This window comes from Montipora capricornis, chromosome 14, assembly GCF_036669925.1.
Source record: "Montipora capricornis isolate CH-2021 chromosome 14, ASM3666992v2, whole genome shotgun sequence".
Taxonomy (NCBI): Eukaryota; Metazoa; Cnidaria; class Anthozoa; order Scleractinia; family Acroporidae; genus Montipora; species Montipora capricornis.
Window position 1 is genome coordinate 18,573,394 of NC_090896.1, and position 22,668 is coordinate 18,596,061.

At 39.2% G+C, this 22,668-nt stretch overlaps 1 protein-coding gene across 1 annotated transcript in view; it reads left to right on the forward strand.

Annotated features, from left to right (window-relative positions):
• Window positions 1–22,668, forward strand: part of LOC138031572 (5'-3' DNA helicase ZGRF1-like) — a 74,582-nt gene that overhangs the window by 31,062 nt on the left and 20,852 nt on the right. The window contains exons 22-34 of the mRNA XM_068879245.1: window positions 465–579; window positions 5,805–5,849; window positions 6,317–6,413; window positions 7,254–7,347; window positions 8,673–8,744; window positions 10,412–10,573; window positions 12,278–12,326; window positions 12,847–12,924; window positions 18,318–18,379; window positions 18,919–18,958; window positions 20,694–20,777; window positions 21,190–21,219; window positions 22,061–22,098. Of these exons, the coding sequence (XP_068735346.1) occupies window positions 465–579; window positions 5,805–5,849; window positions 6,317–6,413; window positions 7,254–7,347; window positions 8,673–8,744; window positions 10,412–10,573; window positions 12,278–12,326; window positions 12,847–12,924; window positions 18,318–18,379; window positions 18,919–18,958; window positions 20,694–20,777; window positions 21,190–21,219; window positions 22,061–22,098 (966 nt within the window). The remainder of the gene's footprint in view (window positions 1–464; window positions 580–5,804; window positions 5,850–6,316; window positions 6,414–7,253; window positions 7,348–8,672; window positions 8,745–10,411; window positions 10,574–12,277; window positions 12,327–12,846; window positions 12,925–18,317; window positions 18,380–18,918; window positions 18,959–20,693; window positions 20,778–21,189; window positions 21,220–22,060; window positions 22,099–22,668) is intronic.

A 22,668-nucleotide genomic window follows, 5' to 3' on the forward strand; every position in this document is an offset into this window, starting at 1 on the left:
GCCTAATGAACTTAGTTTAATGGTCTGGCTCCCACGTGACATTTCCTATAGTTCAGTGGTAGGGAATCCGAACTAGTAATTGTAAGTTCGTAAGTTCGACTTCGGCAAAGGAGCGCTCGGCTTTTTCCCCGAATATTCCCGAGTCACCATCCAAATCATGGATAATGGCCTGTCTCCCACGGGTCTCCTATAGGGCAGTGGTAGAGCATCCGAACTAGTAATCGGAAGGAAGGTCGAAGGTTCGACTTTTGCAAAGGAGAACTCGGATTTCATCTGAGTATGCCTGAGTCAACATCGAAAAACAGATCTCTCCGATGTGAAGCCTTTTTTAATATTAGGGTTAACACCTTGCTTATTTTCCTGTTTTGATTTATATGATGTTTGACTATCAGTAGTAAGATATGTGCACCAGCATACAGGTATATGGCCTATGCCATGTTGACATAAATTTGTCTAATTCGCAGGCCGGAGACAGTGGAGAACAACAAGAGAAGTTTACCACGAGCCAAGTCGTCCTTTGTTTCTCCTTTATTGGGGAATCCGCCTGGTGAAAGATTTTATCTCCCTTCAGAAATAACTGTAAGTTATAATTCATGATAGCTGGAAAGCTATTATGTATTGAGAGCCCTCGGTTCTATGAATAATAAGACAAGTCATTATTATTCTAAATCAGTGCTGTCATTCTTTCTGGCAAGAGGGTGTGTTATTTTAAAGCACAGCAAACCCACAGGGTTCTTGCTAAGTTTTTGCACAGGAGGTAAAAAACCAAAAATAGCAGGTAACTTTGTTACCTGCCCCTGCATGGGCTATCGAACTTAAGTCTTAAGTTGACTTTCGTAGTCACTTTCGTATCGATCGCTGCCGCGTGCCAGTGGCTGCTAAATTAATTTAATACTCGGCAAAAGGAAAGTAGGCTATGTTATTTCATTGATTTTCACTCACCACTGCTTTTCTGATGCTTTGGTTGAAAACTAAACTCCGAAAGACCTTTCTGTCGTTTTCCATGCGTGGATGCCATGTTGTAAAACGTTTAAGGTGATTGATTCCCTTGAAATTGTTCTACTATCAAACTTTTTTGGAAACTTGGCATAATTAACATTCATGATATGAACATTAAAAAAATGCAATAAAACAATGGGTTCACCGTGCTTGTTTACGCGTCAGCAGGCTCTTAAAATGGGATCTTTTTACTGCTTTTGCGTTAAAAATTCGAATCACCTTCGTACGGAATAAAGTCTTGGTTACTTCAAAGACACAATATTATTTTGAAAATAAAGCTTCTTTTATTTACATAAGCAGAATTGCTTCATTTACGCCGTCTTTGATTCCCTGGTTGTGGAAATAGTGCACATTTTGGGACACTTCCGTGGTTAGCTTGAAGTCCTCGCCTTGGGTAAAATACACCCAGTACGGAACTGTTTTCAAAAAAAAAATCATGTTCTACTATCAAACTTTTTTCTTCTTCAAATATGTTCTTTATTAGACTGTTCTTAGCAAATACCTGAAAAAAAAAAATCGGGGGTCACTGTGCTCGTTTGAGAGAAAAGGAGAATTTATTTCGCTATCGGGTTAAGTTTGAGTGAAATCTCTTACGTTTTGTATGCGCACGTGCTCTTGTGAGTGCGCTACTGACGCGACAATCGTGCGCAGTAGGGATGCTCAATGAAATACTAAGGAATTACGTTAACCGAGAAGAATTATCATGATTGCACTTAAAAGCTCTTGAACAGCAAAAGGGGACATTGTTGCCTCTCTTTAGATGGCCGGCGTGAAATTCCGTCATCTCCGAAGTCGCAATGTTATGCGCAGTATGAGATGCACGGTGCAAAACAAGGGAATCTCCTTAATAATGGTTATGTGTGGCTTCCCCTGGCCGCGGGAGGAATGGGAAGGAAACATGGCGGGCATCGTTTCGAGGGATGAGTTGGCAAAATCAAGCTGGATTGCTTAATAAATCAAATGGTATAATTTCGAAGCGATAACATGTGCCAGATATCTTCACAGGATTAGTTGGAGGGGGAAAGCAATATTTTCCCATAAACGCAGTGTAATTTCACCTTTGAACTGATGAACATTTGTTGGATAATTTGGTAAATATTTCAGTGAAAAAGCCGGTAACATTTACTTGAACAGCCGGTAAAAATAACCGGTTACCGGCTCTTAACAAGAACCCTGAACCCATTTCTTTTGATGTCAGTTATGCTTGCGGTAATTTAACGACGGTTCGTGCGTGAAATTGAAGGGAGATTTTAATAGATGTTGAGCAGAGAGGGTACAAAACGTGGACCCCCAACTCGACCTACTTCTGGACCCCAGTCGAGAGAAGAAAGAAAATAATAGGTAGTTTTCGCAGCGACGTCATCAAATTCTAAACTCAAATTCGCAAGGTCTTCTGAATTTTTATCTCAAGGAGGTTGAAGATTACCTGAAAATAAAATTTCTTTAGGTTTTCAGTTCCGTAACGTTTTTTGTTTCGAAAATACAGCATTCTGAATTTCCGAATTGTCACCTTGCCTGACACCACGCTATAAAGCTATTTGTTTGAAAAGAAAGGTCTATCCCTATGAATCTCAGCAGTTTGAGCCTTCCAAGTACGTAAGGAGATGTGTTCATACACATGAATTTTATCTCATGAGCGAGAAGTAAGCTCTTTCATCACAAAGTGAACTCCAGATGTCAGTTGTTCAAGCGATTGATAGCACTATCCGCCGGCTAAATCATTATCCAGTGGATAAACACTAGCAAAACCAAATTGCGCTATCCAATGGATAGCATTATCCCACCTTCTGAACTACTGGAGCCAGGTGTTTTCGGACTTTTCGTTGATTACCAGCTGCCTCCATATTGGTGGGCCACATGGCGTTTCCATACAAAACTCTATAAAGTTGCGTGAAACGCTTCGACAAATAACTCAGAAACGATGCACCGTACAATCCTGAGAATTGGAGAGGTGATTAAAAGATTTGTTTCCTACAAAATTCCAAGTTCTTGGCATTTCAAATTTATTGTTTTGTTGCGTGACAGTGTAAACTATCTATAGTTAAGGATTGGGAGATCATACCGCGCATCTTAATTCCTCTATTCGTGCATAACCACAATTCCTAGCGCCTTTGACCACAATCCCTTGAATTTCGAAGAAAATGTGTTCTCCCGATTAGAGAGCTGCCTCGGTCGTTCGCTTCAGGCTCACTCACTGCGGCATCAACAAACAGAAAAAGTCGCGGACCCTAAATCCTCAGAAGGCAATTTTATTGAAGTCCAAGCCGCACTATACAAGCAGTAGTTTCAACACTTTTGGTCTGCTTTTCAAGGAATTCATCTACAGGCAGGACTGGTAATCCAATTGTGGTCCAGCTGTTATTAACCTAATATTAAAAGAGAGCTCAACTGTTTACCTTTATGATAAAAGCATGAAACTCTGCCAGGTAATTGATAACTTCCAGATATGGAGCCAACCCGAATCGAGTGACAGGGCCAAGTAATGCGCATGTCATAAAATGATCAATGTGAAAGTGAGCCTGAAAATATTAACACTTATAAGCTTCCGTTTACGAAGAATATGTGGCAGACAAACTTGAGCAGAAGACTGAGCTACTAACGTTAGAAATTTATTGGAAACCTTCGAGCACATCGATGACCAACTCGAGGAGCCGTTGAGGAGTCGATAAAAACTAGATTAATAATGATCCAATTAGATGGTTCCGACCTCTTATGTTAATACACGATGCAACGCTTGATGAAAACTTGTTTTGCATCGCCGTTGCACTTAAGTTTCAGCTCAAAGTTCCAACATGTAACAGCGGCTTTGTAGTTAAACTTTCACATAGTTTTTTTCACGTGCACTGCCCAGTATTCTTAAGCCGCTGTTTCACGTTGAAACTTTTAGCTGCAAAATAAGTTTAAGCAGGCGTTGCATCGTGTTACAAAAAAAGTCGGAAATCGTTCGGGAACGTTGAAACTGGTCTCGAAGTGTTGTTTCCATGGCCTTAGCGGGTTTCTGATTGGCTTACGCGGTGTAGCGTAACAAGACCAAGCGAGACCAGTTTCACAAAGTGGTGTTTGACGGTGAAACTCTTGTTTTTATCACCACTGCGATTGCTGCGATCGTTGCGGAAGTAGAAAGCGGTTCTACTTTTCGTGAAACTTGTCTCGCAACGGAAGTTCAAAAAAGTTTCACGGAATCGACCATGTTACACGGTGCAATGCCTCCTGAGACTTGTTTCGCAGCGCCGTTGCACACAAGTTTGAACTAAAAGTTTCAACATGTAACAGCGCATTAAGTGAAAATATGCCCCGCCTGCCCGGCATAAATGCGTGGTCGGGCACGGTGAAAAACGCACGTTAGAATCCTACTAAATAAACACTTTAGTTTTATACATACTGTGAGATTTACAATTGAAAAAAAGCCCGCATAAAATTCTCACGAATTACACAAACAACCAATCAGAAAAGCGAACGACTTTGAAAGTACATCGTTCGTCCAATCAGAGACACGAACGATAGTACTTCATAGTGGAGGGCAACAAGCGCGTGGCTTTCAATAAAAACAAAATGAAAGAAGAACTGCCAAGATTTGCTCTCTTTGAAAGAACAATAGATGACTTTATAGATGAGCAAGATTTCAAAAACACGAGAGCAAAGACTGACAAATTTCTAGCAAATTTTTAGTTTCTATTGAAACTGTGGTGCTGCGTCGGTGGGAGAGTGACGTTTCGAGCGTTAGCATTCCCTCTTACGAAGGGCTAACGCTCGAAACGTCAGCTCTCCAAATCGTTCACGGTTGTAATTCGACCTTTATCAACACGTTTGATAAACCAAATTTTCCTGTTTCAATGAATTGCTAAGCGAGTTCGTGAATTGTGAGTTCAATGAATTGTTGAGCGAGAGCAAAGAGCTGTTTGTATTTTATACAAACTACCGGAATTTGATAAGAACTGCCCTCTTTTGATTTACGTTTCATTTTTTAAATTAGATTTTCGTATTTGTAATTTTTGAAACCGAGGTTGTCCATAATTTTGTTTCAATTGAAGGCTATGGCCGTCTTAGTTATCACAGAAAAATTCATGGCTTCAACGGGGTTTGAACCTGTGACCTCGCGATACCGGTGCGATGCTTTGATAACTGCGAGTATCATAGCTTCACTTGATTTCATATCCGCAGTTCAATATATGATTCATTTCATATATATCATTTCGTTCGATGATTTTCTTTGCAAGTTTTCATACTTCATACTTGTAAGCATCTGCAAATTCGCGATGCCATTTATAAATTGAATTTTAAAAGTTATATTAAAGTAAGTCTATTGGCAAATTAGTGTGTAAAAAAATAGCAAAATAAAAAAATGAATAGTTGTCAACAGAGACTGGATATAGCACGGTAATGAGTAGCTGTATCACAGTGAACACTTTTTGCTGATAGTAAGCAATAATGCTTTGAAAATTTGAGAGTTTACAAAGAAAGTACGAGATCGCCTTTGCCACCCAAGAATTTATTAGTTTTTGATGGCTTATGACTGGCTCGTTAAGGCTTAGAATGTGAGATTAAACTAAGTTTAACAAGTTCTTTTGCCTTTTGAAGTCAATTTGTAAATAAGACGATGCCTTCTGTGAGCAAACTAGAATGTTCGTAAAACAAATGGTCAGAGATTCCCTTACACTTCAAGAGTTTACGTACGATTCAAGTCAAATAAAATTTTTTTATGGAGAGCAGAAGGCAAAAAAAAATCTGCTCTTTTCTGGTACCCTTCCTTGCCACTGCTTTGTGACTATTGATTTCATTTGTTCATGTTTCCTCTTTTTCCTTAGGGAGCCTTAGCTGAGGAAATGATTGCCCGGTTTAATTTAAACAAGGTTAGTTTCAGCTGCTACATGTATCTTTTCTTTTTAGCCTTGTTAATGAAAGATTCTGTTACTCGCGTTAGAAACAACAGATGAATTGAACAAGACTGCTTGGGCATAATCAATTTGAACTTCAAACATCTCAGAGTATTTTTATATTTTGAGTGAGATTATGGGCATGAGTCGATTCTCTGTTGCTCAACATCTTGTTTGTTGAAGATGCAGACGGCGTAATTTAAGGCTTGTACGTCAAGAAGAAAATTTCAGGTGCTGACATAACGAGGTTTGCTTTTGCAAATTCCTGGTGGCAGTAAACGCTAAAAACAGGCTAAGGACTCGCTTCTTTTTACTATTCCTTGTTCCGTGTGAGCCTACTTAAAAGAAATCATGAAGTCGTTTTGCACAGTATTCACCAAAAGTGGTATACGTCGTGTTTTTTTTTCTAGATGATTTAACTTGTTTTGTTTGATTGTGTACAGGATCAAGCGGCAGCTCTTCAGTCGTGTGCAAGAATGTTCAGTTCCTGTGAGAAAACTAATGACTCGAATTATCAGCCACCAGTTTCCTTGATTCATGGTCAGTTTTGTTTGAGTAAAGTCACTGCTTACGAGCCAGAAGGCCCATCAGGCCGGCGCTTATCTCCAGTTTCCGTAGCGTGAAGCTACTAGGAGTATTTCTACTCCCCCTGGATGGGATGCTATTCCATCGCAGGGTTACCCCCAGCATTACTCCGGTACCCATTTATACACCTGGGTGGAGAGAGGCACCGTGAGAGTAAAGTGTCTTGCCCAAGAACACAACACGATGTCCCCGGCCAGGCCCCGAACCCGGACTACTCGATCCGGAGTCGAGCACACTAACCATGAGGCCACCGCGCCTCCCTTGGTTGAGTAATCACCCCTATACAAGCTTGGCAGTTGTCTTGCTGAAGCATTACTTAGGAAGCTTGAGTAACGACGATATTGACAACAGATCCTCACAGGACAACAAGTGTACTGATCAACACAAATACCTTTGCTCGTGTGTTTGTGCTTTTGTTTTTTTAGGAAATGTAAGCACATCAGGATAATTTTTTTGTTCTCCTCTTAGATTTTAAGTGCCGGTGCTACCTAATTTCATCTCCACTTGTTCTAAAGAACGAATGCAAAAAATGCGAGTTCTTAGTAAATTACTTATTGCTGCGTGAAACCTTCAAATTTTGGTCCATTACTTGAATTCAGTTAGCCATGGCCGATTAAAATAACGCAAACTTATTGGAGATGACTCGTTCTTAGCCGTTGCCTGCTGTGTTTGCTACAGCTCTATGAAGCAGGACTTAAAAGAAACCTTCAACACCGACAAAGTACCAACCTTTTAAGTATGAGGATCGTTCAGCAAGAGGCACTGATGAAATGCACTTTCTTCGTTTCTCTGTAGGGGTCTTCGGTGCAGGAAAGAGCTACCTTTTGTCTGTGATTGTTTTATATCTGGTTGAATTATTTAACGTCAAAGACTCTCTAAACCAACAAAGGTGCGTTCAATTTTCACTGCAATCAAGGAATGGATTTCTTTGAAGAAACTTCGTTACGAAGGAGAGAAGTGACCCTTACACTTATCTGGACAATTAAAGTGTCTCTACGGCCTCCAGGCATTTTATGGTTTTGGCATCTCTATATATAAAGGGTAGTTAAATGCCCCCAACATAATTTTTCGTTTCCGCCACTTTTTGACCCCGAAATCACGCTTTGAAGTTCGCGCTTTGGCCACACCCAATCATGTTGACCGGGTGTTGAGACAGCACCAGAAAGAGCCAGAAAGAGACTTGGTTCCAGAATCGACTGTGACGTCATGACACGAACCCTCGCGCCCAATTTAATTTTTTTGGAGGATCATTTTGGCGGGCTCTTCGGAAATTTTGCCTGATAGATGTGTTTTTGCGGGTTGTTCAAATATTCCTGATGCAAAGAAGGGCATAGCATTACATAAAATTCCATGTTATGGTGACGATCGAAGTGGCTGTTCACAATAGGGGCTTTAAGCACTCAAAGATAAAATTCGTATCCCCAAGCGGCCATGTAATGTTCTGTTTATTATATTGATATTGATGAAATGTCCAGATTTAAAACAACTTGTTTTACTCATTTTCGGAATGATGAAATAGTGGTCACCAACCGCTAAATCACGCATTTTGTGTAACATGAAACAAGATATGAAAGTTATGTTAATGTAAAATTTTGCAATAAAAATGTTAATGTGGTAGAGGAGAATTACATTGAAGCACAAAAGTATCTTACAATGAAGAGGAACCTCGCGTTTTATTGGCTAATCGTGTTCGTTACCATGACGACACATGTGAAAGATAAAAATGATATGTTCACTGCGCGCGGTGAAGATATGATTTTTTAGTAAAAGATGAAATCCTGTTATTTCATCAGTATCTATATAATAATCTATTTTATTAGCCTGGCCGTATGTGAATACGGTAGGGTGACCGCAACATCGTAAAGCGAATTACTGCGGGCCCGTAGTGAAAGCGTGCGGGACAAAAGTTATTCTCGGAGACCCAGGGGTAGGTAGTCAGGATGGGACGAGAAAATCACGGACAAAATTGCGACTGGCTTAAGTTGAAAACTTGAAATTTGAAAGCTGGTGTTTCGATTGTTAGCTCTTTGTCAGAGCCAATTGACCCAGTCGCATTGATGAAGGGCGAACGCTTAAATCCAAACTGTGGCGTGGTTAGTGGGTCATCAGAACTGGCAATCATCCCCAATGGTCTGAAATGAAGAAGTACTTAGTTGCAGCAATAATTTTGTAGTAGTTAAGTCGTTTCTGTTTAATTCTTTACCAATCTGCCAGCAATGCTTCCTCGCATTCCAAGATCCTGGTGTCCTCTACGACAAACGTTGCCGTTGATCGCATTTTGTTGAGGTAAGGCGTTTCATAAAATGTAGAAATCATGCTGTGCCTCTGGCATATCGGAATTCACATTTATTCCCAAAAATACACCTTATTCCAAAATGGCGGCCATTTGAGTATTCTTTTGTTGGATTGCAAATTGACCTTTTTGGCTTCGTTCTAGGTTAAATATTCTTTTGAATTTTACGTTTGAAAGCGAGGCCAACAGGGCCAATTTACAGGGAAACAAAGAATACTTAAGTTGCGGTCATTTTGGAATAAGGTGTACGAGACTGATTTTCTTAATCAAAGAAACGATAGAGTTCTGCCTCTACGGGCCTCTTTCGCTGACCACAAGCACTCTTCGGAAAGTTCCTACAATGCACCGGTTTAGTAATCGTATGGGTTCCAGTAAAATTAAGGATTAATTTCACTCATAATCAAAAACAAACAGCGGCGAATGGGACCGTTTTCAAGTTTCAACAAATGGTAGCTCTGATTTACATTGTAAAATAAAGGAAACCTTATAATACGTGACCTTAAACCAGCGTTAAACGAAAACGTTGGCGGTGAAAAACTGTGACTTTATTAAAAGGCCAGTTTTCACTGCTATCTATTTATCTTACTATTTTTATCTTTTTATCTTTAGTTACCAGTCTTCTTAATTATATATATATCATATTTGAATTTGTTCAACCGTCACTTCTGAAGATGTATGTGGTCGCCTGTTCCAGGCTACCAGATAGTCGGGAAAACGAAAACAACTGCGTGGGAAAAGCGAGTGAGGGCTCAAGCCCCCACTCACTTTTCGCACGCATCTTTTTCTCTTTCCCTACCATCTGCGGCCTGGAACAGGCTATGTATGTTGTAGCATACGAAACGTCAAGTCCAAAGTAAAATGCGTTTTATCATTATTAAGTACAAGAATATTTATGAAATTTCATTCATGTTTTCCAAGTTTTGAACATGCAGTTGTCGTTACGTGACCCAGGTAATATATCAAGACTTTGAAAAGAGGAGTGAAATTAATCTTTACTTTAACTAGGAACCCGTACGATTACTGTTTGATAATTTAACAAGTTCAAGTTCGCAAGCCTTTTGAGTTCAGTAAAGAGTCGTCAATTACTCTTTTTTCGTAGGATGGAAAGCCAAAAATGCGTCATTTTTCTAGTACTTTTATTTTGCTGCAGTTTTCAATTTACTTATAATTTCTTCATCAACTACAATGAAATGCAGGTAAAATGAGTCAACTGTTTTTTTCGACAAAATTCACCAAGTTTTACAACCTTAACCAAGCGACGATGAGTGAAGTTCATCGCTCTCAAGAGAATACCCCTTGATATCAAATTCATGCCTCAGTCAGTTGCCACCAACGTAGGGTAATTTGATTGGCTAATGCGCTTGTGGTAGAGGTCTAGAGATGGCCGATTCGCGATCTCGCATATTTGTAAACATTGTATCTCACCGAACGACTCACGGAAAGTTTCGTATGAGCTGGCTTTATGAACCATTTCACGGATACGGCGGCTATTTCGAAATCCATTGTTTCAAATAGCTATCATGGGATTGTAAGGGGGCAAATTTTAGAATCCCATAATCATGATAGCTATTTGAAACAATGGATTTCAAATTGGCCGCCGTATCTGTAAAATGGATTGCTCAGAATGGTGAGAAAAAAGTCAAGTTCATTGTCTTTGCAGTTTGCTAGACATGGGTTTTGAGGACTTCGTAAGAGTCGGAAGTATTCGTAAAATCGCCAAGCCAGTGTTACCATACAGTGTTCACAGCACAGGGAGTGACAATCAGGAATTAAAAGAACTGCAGGCGCTACTAAAGGGACAACTCACACCAGCTGAAAGAACGTGAGTACTAAGGCACATACACACGCATTCTCATTGAATCAAAATTCGAATGACGTAATTTGTAATGTGTAAAAGTAACTGTTAAATTAGCAGATAAGCGAAAATTGATTTACTATTATTTTGAAGTAGACATTTCCATTTACTAAAATTGCATTGTATTGTTTTGTATACTTAAAAATGTAAGTATTTTAGTTTAAATTCAGAGTGCATTCATAATTATTAGATATTATAGCATAGTTAGAGATTATAATAATGTAAGAATTAATTATTCGACTAATCAAGTAATTAATTAACATTATTTTAAGGATATGCCACTTCCAGCAATTGCGTGGCTTTTTTTTTTTTATGAAACGTTTTTAGTGTCAAAATTTAAACGTGTCATTCAAACTTTCAATTCGGGAATTCAAAATGTTCAATTCGGCAATTTAAACTTTCAATTCGACAATTCAGATATTCAGTTCGGCAATTCAAATATTCACAAATCACAGGTCATTGTTTTACCACTACACAAAGAATCCTAAACATTTATTACAGCTAATTGAATTGAATTGCCGAATATTACCGAATTGAATGTTTGAATTGTTCAATTGAAGGTTTGAATATTTAAATTGAATGTTTGAATTGCCGAATGCACGTTTGAATTTTGACGCTAGAAATATTTTTGGCCACTCCGTAATTTCTTTCATTATCTGTGATAGGCTTTTTTTTCTTGTAACTGTACATTGTAATTTATTTTTAAATGCAAGGTGAGAAATAGAAATAGAAATAAAACAACTGATAATGCTCTTTAATGAACGGAATGATATATGAAATGAATCATATACTGAATTGTGGATATGAAATCAAGTGAAGCTATGATCCTCGCAGTTATGAACGCAATTTTTGCGATTGCGTAGAGAAGCCTGAAAATTTTAAATAGGACTCCAACGGGGTTTGAACCTGTGATTTTTGCAATTGCGTAGACCAAATGACCAGCTCCCAACGTCAGTGGCTTCATAGCTCAGTTGGTTAGAGCGTCGCACCGGAATCGCGAGGTCACGGGTTCAAACCCGGTTGAAGTCCTGAATTTTTCAGGCTTCTCTACGCAATTGCAAAAATTGCGCTCATAACTGCGAAGATCATAGCTTCACTTGATTTCATATCCGCACTTCATACATGATTCATTTCACATACCATTTCATCATTGACTCATTCCTCACGTGACCATTAGAACCCCCAAATGACCAGCTCCCAACGTCAGTGGCTTCATAGCTCAGTTGGTTAGAGCGTGGCACCGGAATCGCGAGGTCACGGGTTCAAACCCCGTTGAAGTCCTGAATTTTTCAAGCTTCTCTACGCAATTGCAAAAATTGCGCTCATAACTGCGAAGATCGTAGCTTCACTTCAAATGAATTTTGCCGGCGCCAAACGCAAGAAATTCCTTAAGAGCCAATCACAATTGCTGATTGCTTTCATCTCGTATTGGCTGAAAATTTAGTGAGACTTTGTAAGCTTACCATTGCAAAACCGAATCATTGGGCAAATTGTGTTCAACACACGTTAAAAAACCGCTTCGACTATATCCAGTATCATATTTATCACTGCAATTCCCGCATATCGGTGGAGTAAAGAAAATCTTAAATCCAGTTCACATTCCCTGATATTTCTAATCCGTTGTTGAAAGCTACGCGCACAATAACTTCAACTTGTCTTTTTGTTTCTCAGCCATGTTCGAAAAAGCATTGAACGACACAAGCAGGGAGAAAACAAAAAGGTCAGAAAGTCAAACAAAAAAATAGACTTGGATAATTTTTGTTGTCATGCCGACACGTGTCAATGTTGTTGTTCAGTGTGAAGTGCATTTGCTTGTTTGCTTACATTTTTGTTGGAAGTTGCCTTTTTCCCCCAAGCTTACAGACTACTCTTGTTTTGGATGCTTAACGATCAGCGTAGCAAATAGATTCCATGTTGCCGTGCGTCTGTTCAGTAAGATTTCACAGATGACGCCAAATTGTGGTAAGTACAACAAAGAGGCACACTGGGCGATAGCCAAGTGTTCACTAATGTTCTTACCACTTTTTGACGTCTTCTGTGATCTATTACTGAAAAGGCGCACTGCAATATGGAATCTATTTGGTTTATATAATAAAGAATTAAAAGGTTTTGATGATGGCGTCAGCTATGCGTCTGTCCTCTAATAGATCGTACATGCGAACCAATCAAAATGCGTGCATTAGTTATTATATGAATAACTTTTGATGCCAATTAACCATCTAAATCTTACCTGTTGATAGAAACTGTCCCTTGTACGAGTGGTTGGAGTCACTTGTGCTGCAAGCGTGTTCCCTCACCTGGACAAACTAAAGTTTCCAGTAAGTTTAAGAATGCTACAGCAAATAACGTTTTTTAGAGTGTGCGGTGCGGGATTTGCGAGAGTAGACAAATCATGTCAGTCTTTTATTGATAAGGGAGAAAAGACGTGACGTTTTTCTGAGGGTTATCCGTGTAACGCCAATATTTTATCGAAATTAACTATCAGGTTTGGGTTGCTCGAAGCATGGTTAGCGCTAACCAGCATCAAATACAATGCCATGGAAACCATAGCTTTGATACCCCTTAAGCAACGGTTCACGCTAACCTGGCTTGGAGCAACCGGCCATTTGCATGCTTGTGCTTGTGCAGCTGCCATGTGGAATTAATGTAAGGAGGCAAGTTATTCAATCCAATTTCATCGATCCTCTTTGTTTTCGAACAAGAGTTGTTTTATTAACATGCCATCTCTTTAAAGACAGTTATCTCTTTGTCTCTATAGTAATATTTTATTCCAAAAAAATTCAAATATTTTTCAGCTTTATACGTTTTGTGACTGCTGTTAGAGTGGTAACCATTACAAACAAGCTCATGTTTTTGGCAACAACTGTCAACAAAGTGTTACTAATGTAGCCACATGATGCTTGACTCTGCTAAGAGAAAGCAGGAGCCCATCTGGAGCCTACAACTCTACTGTGTTCTTGCAACGGCGTTTTCACAAGTAAGGTAATTTTTAGATTGAATTTCCCGCTAATTAGACTCCCACAGGAGCCCGATGACCAATTACAAGAAATTAAGCTGACGTCATAGGGTCACCGAACCGGAACTGCCTTTGTTTTTTGACCTAATTCGCGGGAAGGGCTAGTCTAAAAATAAACCTACTTGTGAAAACGCCGTTTCACAGACGCTGTATGGAAGTTGCACGCTCCAGATGGGCTCCTGGAGAAAGCGAGATGATGCAATGAAATACTTGGAGAAAATAGGAGATAGGTGAAAAGAGGAATTGTTGACTGAAAAACAGCATAAACTGTTGGACAAATTTAGCCTTGTCGTCAACGACAAGCACTGCCCAAAAAAAATCAGGGCAAAGTTAAGGTTACACAGTCTGCTAAAAGCGCCAAAATAATAATAAGCATTACACTATTTTTGGTTACAGATAGTCTTTGTTGGTTTTTATTGTATGTAAGACATTTGGTAACTGTGAACTTTGATATGTTATTTACCGTTTACAAGAAAAAGATAATCTTGCTGCTTACATGTATCTTTCTCAGTCTCAAACAACTGTGGACTTAAATTAAAAGCATCTTATACAGGGCTCGAAAAATATTTGAAATAAATGGGAAGTGAGAAACATTGGCTTCTGGGCTGACATGTTGATAAACTTCTTTTCACCACAAGTTTAAGCGTGCCCTCTGAGCATCTGACAGCTTTTTAATACTAAAGTTTACTACAGTTCTACCCTGTCCGGCGGGGTTAGTATCTGGATGCGTGACCAAATATATACCCCTTCGTAAAACAGAAGCATTGGACCGAAAATACTATTAACGTTGGCAAATGCGAACTCAGCAAGGTACAGATTTTGTTACCTTGCTGTATGCAAAAGCAAATATTGATGCAAAAGTAAATTGATATACATTTTTTAGAAAGAGCAGAAGGACGTTTCCAGGACGGTCGCTCGAGAATAACATATTAACAACATGAAAACAACATTAATTTTGAACCGTGAATATAGAATATAAAAAGTTACGATCAGCGACAAACATTTGGGAGATTTTTGCTACGTTCACTTTTGGTTGCACAAATAAATCGCAAAATCGAAAGTGACATCGCCGGAATTCAGCGGGCGCCGTGATTAAGTTACCGCGGCATGTTTACTCGCCAAACAGTGAAGCATCTGTGTCAAATGATGGCAAGATACCGGGTTTTCGTAAGTTTCTTTTTCTGTCAAGTGTTATAAAGTTTGACAATAAATGAGCGAAGTCAAAACAAAGATCACAATCACCCAAACTCTTGAGGTTGACCCCGGGATTGACCATTGTTTCTGCTAAGTCAAAAATTTGCTCTCCAAGACAAGGTATCACCAGGTAATTCCATCAGTTTGGAAATAGCAGCTACTTTATTATTCATAGGCGTCACAATTTTTTGCGGATTTTGGGGCTCATTTATTTTCATGAAACCTTTCCTGCTTACAGATATCCTCCCGTATCACGTTTCAACCTTAAGCTCGAAAATTCAATACACAACATGATATTATAATTCACAAAGGCAGAAAATATCACAGAATTCTTTTCCAGCGAAACATTTTATTGAAACAAACAACGTAAGATACACTAAAACGCTGTTCGCGTTGCACTGACTTTCGACGCCATTGCTGGTTAACGAGAATAACAAATTCACGAGGCAGAATGTATATTTATATTTAATTAAGTTACCACAACAGAAAAACGCTAACCCAGCTTATTTTGACACGAAAATGCTTTACTATTGCCATAAAAACTATCCAGTTAAGCTTGCATATTATAAAACATGATGAATTCATAAAGGCCACCTTTTCCAGCTAACAATTTTTTGAAACAACAACATATTTGCTCTTAGAAGCGAAAACCTCTTCCTATTTCATTGCGTGCGTGAAGACAAGAAACTCAATCGTGTAAAATTGCCATGTACTTCAGGTTCAAACCCTTTCCTGAAGAACCTTTTCCTTGAATAACAAGAAAATGCTTTACTATTGCCATAAAAACTATCCAGCACACATATCATAAAACATGATGAATTCATAAAGGCCACCCTTTCAACCGAACACTATTTTGACACAAACAACACATTTGCTATTAGAGGCAAAAACCCTTCCTATTTCATTACGTGCATGAAGAGAAAAAACTCAATCCTGTCAAATATGCGCAATATTACAACAAACTGAAATTTCAGGATCAAACCGTTTCCATGAAGAACCTTTTCCTTGAATAATGAAGAACAAAATAGACGACAAGCTTTCTTTCAACTAATTCTTGGCTGTCACATTTCCAATTTTTTTTAACCTAGAGACTGTGCAGAGTTGATCACAGATCCACTTAAGGTGTTCGATTCGTTCTTTGTCTTTGTTGAACCCATAAGTTACTAGAGAATTTTCCATTTGTTTTCAGTGTTCTACATAACAGCACGCTTGGTAAAATCTTAGAAATGCAGCTCACTTTGATTTCGGCTCGACGAGCGACAGATTGATGTCGAAGTCCATTACTCGTCGCTTTTAAGATTCCACCGCCTGTCTTGTTCAGTATCCAAATGACTAGCCATTATTGAGCTTCATAGGGGTATATTTTGTTCAAAGATCCACTAAAACGCCATTCGCGTTACATGACTTTCGACGCCATTGCCGGTTACGTTTATCATTCTACTGTGTCCACCAGAGAAATCTACCCATTTCCACTACCCTCTCTATCCTAAGAAAATACGAGCGGAAGGCTCTATGCACAAAGATACCACTTAGCAGGGGAGTGACAGGCAAGACTTTTACCGACACGGAAAAAAAAAAGAAAACGAAGAAAACAAACAAATCCCACCCACTTTCCGACTGGGATTGCCATACTGGCAACCCAGTAATAACACGTTTGATCAAACCAAAATGTTCGCGTTTCACTCTCTACCGATGCAGCATTGTTTCTACTAACCCTAGCCTGCGAGCAGACTCTCCGAGGGACTGGGGTTGGGGGTAGAATGAGAGATAGCCTGTTCGCAGGCTATGCTAATCCATAACCCTAATCAATGAACTTGGAAATGGTCATTTTGTAAGATCGTAATGAACCAGTAGAGGAGATGGATATGAAGAGTGCTATGAGGGAGACATACGCTTTTAACTTCGGAGAGAAACGTGTCAAAAACATCAGCGTTTACATATCAGAGATTATGGTTTCAAATCCCGTTAAAGCCTGCATTTTTTCAGGCTTCCTTATTATGTAACATTCATACCTACGACGAACAGTACATCTTAAAATGTCCCTCTGCGCAGTTCAAACGTGTTTTTCATATATTAAGTACTGTCAGAAATGTTAATAAATTTGACACGTGTACCTCTCACTGAATTTAGTAAAGCTCACACATTAAACTGTTTTGTTAGTTTAAGTTCGTTTCCAAACTCTTCAGCGTTTATTTTAAAGCGACAAGTGATCCTCTCTCTTATCTGGACAATTTAAGCAATTGTCTCTTATGGACACCTGAAAAATTCAGATGGCTTCATTGGGATTCAACCCCATGATCTGCAATGCTCTATCAACTGAGTTATAAAGCCACTCAGCTGCGAGCAGGTCAATTTCTTGGGCTCATGTGTTACCGTGAAGGACTCGATGAATGTAATAAATGTATATATTTACGTGGTAGAGCATTGTACAAGTAACGCAGAGGTCGTTGGTTCGAATGCCATTGAAGCCATCTGAGTGTTTCGGGTGTCCATAAGAGACAATTGCTTAAATTGTCCGCACTTCAAATATATTTATTTACTTCATCCATTCTACTATTTAGAAAATAGTTCCAATTTATAACATAGCGTGCGTGCTTGTCCAATCCAAATCCTAATTAAGCGACTGGTCTACGCTCATGGCCACCCTCAAAATGACATTGGACATTTCGTAACAAATATACGACGAAATAACCGATCTTAATATGACAAGCTTACCGCTGTAAAAAGAATGAAAACAGGCAGAATTGGAGCTTTAGTTCGACAAGAAATAGCGTTTTGAGATAAGCCGCGCTGATATACAGTATTTAGGTCTAAAAACCCCTTAAAGTCGATTAGCTTTCAATTGTTTTGCTGGGTATCACTACGTCAATTCTCTAAAAAATTCGACTCTCCGGGAGCTTGTCTCGTTAGTTTAGTGGATATCGGAAACTGCCTGGAGAAGCCATCGATCCGGGTTCAACTCTTTGCTTCGCTTGTTCTAAATCTTCTCTGCATGTTTAAATATTTGTTTCTTTGAAGTAGATTTGAAGTCTAAAGTAGATTTTACATTGTGTAAGTTGAATAAAAAGAAAAATGTCAGTTTGAGGGATGGCCACGAGTGTTGACCTAAGCGACTATGGTGTATTCAACACATTGTGACAATGTCCAAATATGGTCATGGCACGCGCAATATTCGTCGTGCGCACAAATTGGTATTGCTATGTTATAAAAGAATTGGTTCAGGCTTTTAGCTGTGCGTCTATCGAGTTATGGATGTACTTGGGAGATTGCTAAGCACTCGGTCATCCCCTCCTGCGACTCTTTCGCTTTTCTCGTGCTTAGGAACCTCCCGCGTGCATCCATAACTCGATAGACGCACGCTAAGCATGAACCAATTGTTAATTCTAGGATTTCATGCTATCGTATGTAACATATTGGTTTGGGGTCAATCTCAGGCGTGACAATGTGTTTTCCGGTTTCTGATCGTTGCATCCGGAGGTAAAGGTCTCTTTTCTATTGAAGGTGCTGCTTCTCGACGAATGCAGTCAAATGACTGAGCCAGTCTCTCTTCTTCCAATGGCCAGGTAAGCAATCCATAACACTAAGCAGGTAGGTATTCTCGTTCAATGGACTATTGCCATTCTACTTGGTACAAGTGATAAATGATATTTAGTTTTACTGCACATAAGTGCATGTTCCAGACTGTTACTAATCTGTTACTAGAGTGGAACTCGACAACCTGCAACAGGTGAAATCCGCTTGATAATTGGCCTGTTCAACCGGGAACAAAAGCTGGAGATTGTTTCAGTAATTTCAGTCACTCTTCGTTTCGTCCAAGAAACGAGGGCGTTTCTGGTGAACGTCGTTCAGTAACTATTGATGTTTAAGGTGTAATAAACCAATGGGAAGGATGGGAAACTATAGTTGCTTGGCGACGGGCGAAAGGACAACTGAAAAATCAGAGTCTGAGGCAGGATTAGTGAACTGAACGCTTTTGCTGATCTCAAGACCTGAGCCTGACTTTAAGATACCTTCAGAAATCGCTTTTTAAGGGTATACGAAATAAATTTTAGTTTCATCGGTGTTTATGTCAGTATAAAGCTTCAGTCTTTTTTTTTTTTAGGTTTGAATGTCAGAGGCTTGTTCTTGTCGGGGACCCCAAAGTAAGAGCATTGGACTGTTCTGTATGAATTTAAGTCACTACAGTAGAGTTCAAATTCTCAAGCGCGAGGTTTCATCCATTGTGCTCTCACTTCGTTCATTGAACAGCTGCTGTACTATATACTACCTTGCATTCCCAATATCTCAATGTTAATTCTCCTGACTGTAAAATGTAAATGTAAATGCTTTGTTTATAGTGGAAGTGCACTAAGCTATCAAGCTAGTTCACAGGCACCCCACTTTTTAAAAATTTGAAAGAAACATGATTAAGAACCCCAACTGGCAGGAGGCAGCCAGGTGGCTATCTACAAAGCGTGGTAGAGTTGAATCCGGGACAATTGGAAACAAATCCAAGCCAGAAGCTGGAATGGGATTTGAACCCAGGGCAAGCATACATTACTTTTTCTGTCAGTTATGCGAATTTGAAATATTTAGACAAAAAAACCTTGGTGATAATTTTTTTTATTCTCGTCACTAGTCTGCTGTGAAATGTATTGAACCTGCGAGGAGAAAATTTTATGTCCATGATCATCACTCTTGTGAGTCAAATCCGTGGGCGAAGTTTTGGGCCGGGCTGCAACGATATGTCTATTCCAACATTCTGTATGGCATCCCTAAATATCAACAAGCCCCAACAAATTTACAACACCGCCGCGCGTCACGTGATGAGATGAATTCTCTTTACATGACGGTGATACACCGCCCCTATAAAGAACTTACATCGACTTCTAGTTGTGAGGAGGGTTGAATTTAAGGTGCTCATTATACCTTTTACGACCTTACGTGGCCATTCTGCAGACTACGTAAACCCTTTAATTGAAGTGCATTACCCGCCTTAAATTCTACGAACTATGCCAGGTTCACTTCACTGTGCTTTCAAGAAGTTAATCCGACAATAATGATGGCAGACATCGTTTAATGCAAATGCAACTTCCTACCAAACGATATTAAGAAAGCCAACACTGTTAACTGTTTTAAAACCAAACTCAATACTTACCCTTTTCTAGTAAAGCTTTTTATCTGAGTTAGCGAGTACTGTAAAAGGGTTTTTTGTCAGTTTTAATCATATGCATTGCAACCATTGTAAGACGCATTGAGCAAATGATCAACGGTTTTTCCACAAAAGTACTACTTTTCACTCTACATCCATCGGAGATTACACTTCAATTGCGGCGCGTCTTCTTTTAAAGTCGTACCACATATATTTCCTGATGATAATTCTCGTGAGTATATACTAAAACAGTGAATAACGATGAAAGCGCTCTGATTGACTACTCAAACTCCGAATATCCTTGACTATTCACCTCCGGGCAACTCGTGTTGGATTTTGCGCTAGAAAATATTGTAATAGTTGAATAAATGAGATAATATCGTCTTTTTGTGCTATATTATCTCATTGTTTTAGTATATACTAATTTAAAACAACTTCTCACCTCAGTGAATACTTGTTGGCTATTGCTTGGTTGGGATTCATTATTTCTTGGTTACTCCTCGTACCTCTTTTTATAATGCTTTGCACTTGCTGGGTTTCTAAAGCGTTTGGGTCCCAAAACGATTGTTGGACGGTTGGACAAAACGAATATATAGGAGGGTTTGAGAAAAAGGAAACTGGCGAACTCTTTGTAGGACAGCAGCGAACAATGTTGACGAAAGTAGCTCAAATTTGTACGTGAAGCTACGAAACCAGAAGCTGATTGTAAGCGAAAAGTGAAGAGCAGTTTGTTTGCATGTTTATAGCAACTGAGTCCGACCATTCAAGGATCTGAGCCTGAGCATGAAGCTGGCCTGGAACAGACACTGTTTGATCGACTGATCAAGATGGTAAGATTATGCTCGGAAACCGAGAAAGTTGAGAAAATTTTACAAAATTTACAACAGAGAAAATTTGCCGAGCGAACATTGCGTTAGTAGTTAATGTCTTCATGGTAACACGGCTTTGAGAACGATTTCCAGCCAGCTGCCGCCAGTTTTTGAAAGCTTATTACACTAATCAATTCTGTTTTGCCACATCGCGTTTGAGTCACGGTTGGAAAAGAATGCGTAGATATTAAGATCATGAATCGCAAAATAGGTCATTTATTAGCATGCAGGTTGCAGGCATGAATGGAACAAACAGACTTTTTTACGGAAAAGGATTTATGGATGCTTTTGTGGATAATATCTGGTGGCTGATTGCAACACGAATCTAGACTATTTGCCGCGCTGTTAAAATGTTTATCCTTTTTTATTTCAGGGATATGAGGCAACTCTTTTAAGAACGCAGGCAAGCTTTTCTCTTTTTTTTTTCAAATTAAATGTAATTTTAAATGTTGATTACGTGATTTACGAGCTTTCACGAGCCTTTGATAAGGAATCATTAAACGTTTGCGTCGCGAATGGCTGCATGGGTAAGTAGGGACCAGTAATTCCATGAGCATATGGGCAAACCTGGGAATATCTCCCGAAAATGGCCACTGACCGCCTGAACCCACACAAGACCAGCTCAATCCCGAAAGTCGGCGTTGGATGCATATACAAAGTAACTTCACTAAAAGGCATCATATGGCAATATTCGCGCAATACGCAATATGATGCCAACGCCAGCTTGCTCCCAGTCGTAAATCTTAACCCTATAAAAAGAGAGAGATACAGACGTTAATTCTTAATAATATTTGTGGTCTCAGCGGCGCTTTTTCCGGAAAATACGAAAATGACAATGTTTGGTTTGAATATGTTCCTCTTTTTCCAAAGTCAAGTTTTAAGGCATAAAAAAGGTACAATGCCTTGTTTACTTGAACTATTTTCTGATGTACATTTGTTGCACAGTCGGTTTAAGTGGTGGATATTTACCGAACTGGGAAGTGACGAGCTAAATATCCACTTTCGGTGAATAATTCTCAGAGAAAGACCTGTCTCTTATGTCTGATTTAATCTCATCGCCAGTCTCTCTCATTGGAAGAGCACTGTCATCAGCTGTATAATTTTGAAACTTCAATAGTGAAATGATATAATATTATCACAATGTTCGTTCTTTTTCTTTTGTTTTTCCGTTGGCTGCGTGCTAATGGATTAATGGTTTTTTTAGATCAAAACTGATCACTTTTCGCATGGTTTTTGTCTTGCAGTACCGTTGCCATCCAGCCATTAGTGCTGTATCCAACAGGTAGCTAAAACGTATGCATGGCTAATAAATTATCAATAATTTTTGTAAACCATCACGAAAAGAGCGACCAGTTGTGGCGAATTATTTATAAAGGCGTTCTGAGCAAATTAATCTGACCGGCGGGGGTGGGGTGGGGATTTGTTCCCAACCGATAATGGTGAATAAAGCGTCAGGTCACATGACTGACTAAAGTCACTCAAAACGAGTGCCATCAACGAACGATGATGTGTTTACTTTGCTGTCTAACGAAGCGTTGCTCGGGTACAAAGAACACACTCTCCGTTAAAGTGCCCATCACCTTAACACACTTTTCCAATATATTTATTCTCCGAAATCATCCCAAATACATGTTGTTGTTTTTAGAACATTTAGATTGAAATTTCACTCTTTCATTGGCTTTGAAAAACGAGAAAAGTGGTCATACCGTGATTAATAACCGAGCAATGAAAGGGAATGGGTTCGATACCGGGTTGACGTCACAAATTAATTTGCATCGCTGTTTTCAAAGAACTACCTCAATGCAAATTAATTTGTGACGTCAACCCGGTATCGAACCCATTCTCCTTCATT